We start from the raw sequence: 7,047 nt of genomic DNA on the forward strand, positions 1-7,047 counted from the left end.
TGATGAAGTCATAACTCACTTGGTTTGTCTCTTGAATTAGACTGCACTTCCTCAAGGGCAGACAGAGTGCTTATTACTTTCAGTTCTTCTCCTTCTTTCACTCCAGACTTAGCATAGCACAATGCACGCAGTGACTTTTTATGAAGTTCTTGCTGGTCCAATGGTCTGCCCAGCTTCAATTTAGTCATAGGCTCAAGCCTAATTGTATCAGCTTGCAAGAGAAAGTAAATATTTGGGAATTTTGTGAAGTGTTTTTTAAATCATTGGTAACCTGAATTTCCACCTGTCAGTTTGTTGTACTGCGGTCATTTGTGTGTTGCTGTGATTCTGGAAACTATGGCAATGATATTTCAGACACCAGCAGGGTCACTAATGGTGGGCAGTTTTTAGTGGACCTTTCAGACTAAGACAGACAAGGGAGAAACATGGTGATCTATTTCCAAACCCTAGTCAATAAAAACCTTATGGATCACAACAGAACACTGGTTCAGGTGCTAGAGGAGGACATCATGTTTGGAAAGCAGAAGGTAGTCAAGGGTGAGGGAGAGTGTATGTGAAATGAATTGGTATAGTCATTACAAGTTAAGACTTGAACCTGCTGGTGATCATGAGGATGATGAAGGACCACACAACATTTCATTCTGTTGTATACAAGGTCACCAGCAATCAGAGTCAACTAGCCAGCAGCTATCTCTCTAGCCTGAAATTGTCCAGGAGCGGATGTTTACCTGTGTTTTATTGACTATGCAAAGGCAACTGACTGTGTAGATCATAACAAACTGTGGACAACATTTCAAAGAATGGGAATTATAAAACGCTTTATTGAGCTCATACAGAAATTGTACATAAAACAAGAGGCAGTCATTTAAACAGAACAAGAGGACACTGCTTGATTTTAAATCAGGAAAGGTGTGCATCAGTGAAAAAGAGGAAAACTCTCAACGAGATGGACTGATACAGTGGCTGGCTGCCACAATGGGCTCAAACACACCAACAACTGGCGGGATGGCACAAGACTGGGCAGGGTTTTTGTTCTGTTGTACATAGGGTTGCTATGAATTGGAATCAACTTACAAGGAGTGTTTAGACCACTAAATTGACAAATACTGCCAGAGGACCCTACTCCCCCAAATCATTTTGCTAGTACTACTGGCAACAGTCCAGGGTTGATGTAGTTAGAAGAGCTTTATCAGGTCATAGTCCAGAGATCCAACATACCAACAAAACACTGTGGCTTCCATTTTCTAATGAAGCTAATTCTGGGAAATGTCAAGAACCAAAGAGAACTCTGTCTCAGTACTTAGAGATTTGTAGACTTGTTTGTTGCTGTTTTTTAAATAAAAAATTGCATAGTGCTTATTAGGAGCCCCGGTGGCACAGTGGTTAAGTACTGAGTTACTAACTGAAGGTTGGAAGTTCAAACCTATCAACCATTCTAAGGAAGAATGTTGTGGCTATGCTTTCATAAGACCACAGATTACAGCCTTAGAAACCCTAAGGAAACCCTAAGGTTCTAGACCTATAGCGACCCTGTATAGGGTTTCCAAGGAGCAGCTAGTGAACTTGAACTGCAAGCCTCCCGGTTGAAGCAGACTTTGCAGTTGAGCGCATTAACCAACAGCACCACACCAGGACTCCTTCTATAGGGTCACTATGTGTTAAGATTGAGTCAAAGGCAGTGAGTTTTGGTTTACAGTGTTTACTATGTTCCAAGTGCGTAAATATAACACATTCAATCCACACAACAGCCTTATGAATGTTTTACAGATGGGAATAAGGAGGTATGAGTTTAAGTAACAGCTAGAAAATAGAAGAGCTGGGATTGAACCCAGATAGTCTGCCTGAGAGGTCATCAGTTGCCATCAAGTTGATTCTGACTCATAAGGACCCCATGTGTGCAGAATAGGGCTGTGAGCTTTAAGGAGCAGATCACCAGTGTGTCTCCTTAGGAACCTTGGAGAGTATTTGAACAACCAACCTTTTGAATAGTAGTTGAATGTTTATCCTTTTGTACTACCGGGGCTTCTGTAGAGTACATGTTGCCAATCACTACACATTACACAGCTTCTCACTCCTCAAAGAAACATTGACTTAATCATGTGCCTTATTTCTCTTTTTATCTGCAATGCCTAGCACACTGCCTTCCTCTTGAATGGTTGCCAGATACCTCAAGCTATTGTATGTCACTGAACTTGCAGCTAAAGATGTCTTCAGACAGGGTTTCTTAAATGGTGCTCTAGTAAATTCTGAATTTTATAGATCGGGTAGAATGCAAAAATGCAAATATGCTCTTTATGGTAAAATAGAAAAGATTACTGAGGGAAATATATCTCATATTAAGCACTTGAAATAATGAACACGTTTCTCTGGTGTCTTAGTCAACCAGGGGAAGAAATTCGCATGCTTTGGGATCTTATATTGAGTAAAGAGCTTCAATAAATCTTAAACCTCAACCTTCCTTAAATAAACCTTTAAGAAAATGCAAATTTATACAGTTCACCTGCCTGCTCATTCTCACTGGTTGGAAACCAACTGTTTTCCTTTTCAAGTAACTTGGCAACATTTCTGGAGAAAGTTTCTTCATACCAGCTCATCAAAACTATTCTTTGTGAGCTGGTTGGGGATATTTTTCCATGTGTCTTTCAAGTTTCTTTTAAGCTAATTATATAGAGTTTTCATTTATGTGCATTTTCAGTTTTTTCAAAAAATGGAATTAAATATTAATTTTCATTGCTACAGTTAATCCCCAAGTAATGAATATTTAAGGTCCAAACCTTTTGATATTACTAGTAAGGTAGGGAAGAATCCAAGGGTAAAACTATATGAAAGGAAAGGGAAAAACATTAAGATGACCTAAAAATTCTGAAATTTAGACCTAAGCCTCTACAAAACAAACCTTTCATGCTCTTTTATTACTGTTGTTGTTAAGTGCCGTTGAGTCTGTTCCAACTCATTGTAACCTTGTATGGGATTCCTGAGAAGTTGCTGGTGTATTTTAACAGCTGATCTTGTGTTGTCAATCCAGTGCTTACTCTAAATTGCCACACCAGGACCCCCACAAAGTATTTGGACTAAGATAAACTGAGGACTGGCAGTAAATTACTCATTTGCAAACAATGCGTCTTTTATCTGGTTCCTTGTTGACCAATTTGTTATGACCACATTGACTTGGTCACATTGTTTTTAATCAAGTCATGAAAAGATGCCTGACAGAATATGTTAAGCAATGGGATGGTCTTCATGAAAATAATTTTTCCCCAAACTTGGAATTTATATCATACAGTACACAATACCCATTTTATAGAATACAGCAGAGTGTGGCACTTTAATTAGTCAATTACTCTAGTGTAAGTTAGAACTGGAGTCTTGGTACACCAGAATACAAGGTCCATTTGAACTGCAAGATCAGTAGTTCAAACCTACCAGTCACTCCTCAGAAACCCTATAGAGGGTTTCTATGAGGCAGAATGAACTCGATGACACTTGACAACAGCAATCAAGTTATAACCAATAGTAAAAGAAAATTTACCAGAAGTGATACAAACCACATCTGTACTCACCACTGGAAACATATTAAAGATGCTCTCTCCAATATGGATTTTTTTTCTACTTTCCACCTCATAACTCAAGTTAGTCCCAACTGGGGTGTTATTTTTAGAAACAATGAAGTTTTCAACAGCATCACAGCAAGAAGCAAGCTGTGCCCTGAAAAAAAGGATAAAAACAAACATGAGCCAAGCAATTCAAGTGTTGTTTAAGTGCTGTCAAGTCCGTTCCGACTCACAGTGACCCAGTCTAGGATTTTTGAGGAACATTGGGTGGGTTTGAACTGTAAGGTTAAGAAAACTAAACATAGAAAAAATGGTGTGTCATTTACATGGATTTTGCCCATTGACTTTCAGAAGGAAGATAAATCATTCACAAAAAATGACATTTTTATTTCCTTTAAAATTCTAACTAGCCCTTCATGGTAGAATGTTGACTTGGAAGAATAAAATGACAGAGAATGTTAAATATACTCAGGTTGGGGCTCTCTCATTTGTATAAAAGTCCTCATTAAGTTTTCAATAGAAAATTTTAATTTCTAATGATACAGTTTTAACATTAAGAAAAAAAATGACAGAATGTATTACAATTATATTAATTACTATATACAGCAAGTAAATTAAGAATAGTATTACAAATAGGCTCCAACACAATATGTAAACATTTATGATGGAAAAAGTCCAATAGAAAGGACAATTACTTAGTACACTTTTTAAATGAAACAAATTTAAAGTGCTAAGCTATATTTCAAAACTATTTCTGTGGAATGAAACATTATTATTATAATTTAGACCCAGGTAGCTTCTTCCAGAGATCATCAAGTTAGCCTTTACCCTCCATCAAGTGAATGCAGAATTGCTTAAGAATGATGTTGTTTATGTAAATCTCTAGGTCATAGATTCCAGAGTCTCTCTTGACATTTATTCCAAAGAATAATCAACCTTGAAGTCAAGAGATACTTCCATTTGCATAACTGAAATATTTCTTAATTTAAATCCATTTCCCTGTTAGATTTTCATAGAATCTCCTCATAAACATACTTCATGTTGAGGAACAGAACACAAAATCATATATAAAAAAGTCTAGGCTTACTGGTCAGAAGGAGCTGGAGGAATCTGAGCCTTGGCCCTCAGCCACCCTTCAGGTTTGGAACAGAACTCACCCTCGTGGCCCAATTTTCAGCCAAGCAGTAGGTAGGTATATAGGAGGACAACAACACTAGTAAGGCATGTTGTTGTTATTGTTACGTGCCATCAAGTCAATTCTGACTCACAGCTATCCTGTATAAGGGTTTCCAAGGAACAGCTGGTAGGTATGAACTGCCTTATCTTGTGGCTCGCAGTCCTGTGCTGATCCTATAGCACCACACCAGAAGTCCTTACCATGAAATAGTCAACCATTCAAGATCAAAAGGGTAATATAGATATATATATATGTGTAAAGTCAAAGTTGAGAAGGGATGGGAAGGAGGGAGGCAAAGAAATGAGAACTACAGGGAGGGAGTAGGATAAGTGTTGTTACATGTTGTTTTTGTTGTTATGTGCCGTGGAGTCGGTTCTGACTCATAGCGACCCTGCACAGGGTTTCCAAGGCTGTTAATCTTTATGGGAGTAGAACTCCTCATCTTTCTCCCACAGAGCAGCTGGTAGTTTCGAACTGCTGACCTTGCAGTTCACAGCCCGATTTGTAACCACTACGCTACCAGAGCTCCTTTGTTGTTACATGAAGGGGATTGAAATCCTTGAGAAGAAAGAAAGTATATGACCTGTTGAATGAAAAACTGATGATTTTGTTGTAACTCTGAACTCAATTCACAATTAAATATTTCAAAAGCAAAAATACTTTATGTAACTGAGAATAATAATCAAGCAATACTTTAACCTTCATCTTGAAGTGTTTAGAGAATTTCCACTTTTCTCTCAGATTTTCCTCCTAGTACCAGTTTTCCATTATTTTAGTCATTTTTGGTCCTCTTTAAGTTTTTACTTATTGATCCAGTTTACTTAAAAAGATGTATTAAACCTAGATCAAATCTTAGTGCACGGAGGAGTATACATTCAGCAAACAGCAAGTTATCGCAGACTATGTATGGTCAGTGCTAACATCCCAGATTCATAGCGGGATCTTCTTCATTCCATACATTTATTCATTTTGGGTCCTGAAGGGTATACTTTTTTACATGAGTCCTAGTGTTTTTCTGTGGGTTAATGCACTGGACTTCAAGGTTGGTTTGAACCACAAGGTCAGCAGTTCAAGTTCATCAGCCACTCCTTGGAAACCCAATACAGGGTCGCTATCAGTCGGAACTGATTCAACAGCACTTAACAACAAGAATTCTCTCTTTGGGAGTCCTGGTGTGGCACTGTGTGTTAATGCACCAGACTGCAAAGCCATTTGCACTGCAAGGTCAGCAGTTTAAGCTCATCAGCTGCTCCTCGGAAACCCTATATAAGGGCACTATGGGTCCGAACAGCACTTAACAACAACAACAACTCAATATTATCCTTTTGAAAATTATAACACTCCAATTTCCTATTCTACTCTAATTGAATTTCAAGAATTCTCAGGGTATGCAAACTCAGTATTGTGATACTATTTGCACCCCTAAGTCAGGGTTTCTAGCAATCTTCTCTATCCATAAATTTATTTCATTAAGATAGTACATTCTTCTGAATTGAGTTTCATTACCTGCTTATAACTTCTTTTGGTATTTCAGAACCTGAAATTTCAAAAGAACAGTTCATGGAAATGAACTAAAGCAAATACAAAAATAAAATGATGTGTAGTCAAAAATATTAATACTGAGTGGATTTTTATTATAAATTTAATTTGAAGACAATAATGCAACATTATTATAAATTCAGGAATCTTTATGAGTTCATCATTTTAAATGTCTCCTTTATTCAGCATTTTGAGAAGGGGCAATATAATAAATACTCATTTATCTTAGACAAGCAACTTGATTTAAGAATATTCAATACTTAAAAGAATATTGCATCGGCAAAAACACATCAGAGTACTCTTTGTTTTTTTTTTTTTTATATTAATAGACTTTTCTGAAATTATATTTTTATTATCTTATTTAAAACATTTTCAAACAAACAGAAACACTGAAAGAATTTTACAATGAGACCATAACTCAAATGCAACAACTCTTCTACAGTTTTTGTTATTCATTGTATAATTTTCATATGTATATGAAGCTGTTGAAAATACCATAGCTTTGGTCAGGCCCACTTTAGACCTCAAACTAACCTCTTTGCTCTTAAACACTTTAAAGATGTCTTATGCAGCAGATTTGCCTAATGCACTATGTTGTTTAATTTCTTAACTGTTGTTTCCATGAGTGTTGATAGTTGATCCAAGCAAGATGAAGTCTGACAATTTCAATTATTTCTCTATTTATCAGGATGTTATTTATTGGCTCATTGGTGAAGATTCTTATTTTCTTTACATTGAGGTGCAACCCATACTGAAGGCTGTGGTCTTTGATCTTCATCA

At 36.9% G+C, this 7,047-nt stretch overlaps 1 protein-coding gene across 1 annotated transcript in view; it reads right to left on the minus strand.

Moving 5' to 3' along the window:
• Window positions 1-7,047, minus strand: part of ST8SIA6 (ST8 alpha-N-acetyl-neuraminide alpha-2,8-sialyltransferase 6) — a gene marked incomplete at its 5' end in the record, with an annotated part of 125,414 nt that overhangs the window by 15,455 nt on the left and 102,912 nt on the right. Inside the window, one exon of the mRNA XM_006872617.1 lies at window positions 3,561-3,705. Coding sequence (XP_006872679.1) covers window positions 3,561-3,705 — 145 coding nt within the window. The remainder of the gene's footprint in view (window positions 1-3,560; window positions 3,706-7,047) is intronic.

The sequence above is a fragment of the Chrysochloris asiatica genome, unplaced genomic scaffold, assembly GCF_000296735.1.
Source record: "Chrysochloris asiatica unplaced genomic scaffold, ChrAsi1.0 scaffold00206, whole genome shotgun sequence".
NCBI lineage: Eukaryota > Metazoa > Chordata > Mammalia > Afrosoricida > Chrysochloridae > Chrysochloris > Chrysochloris asiatica.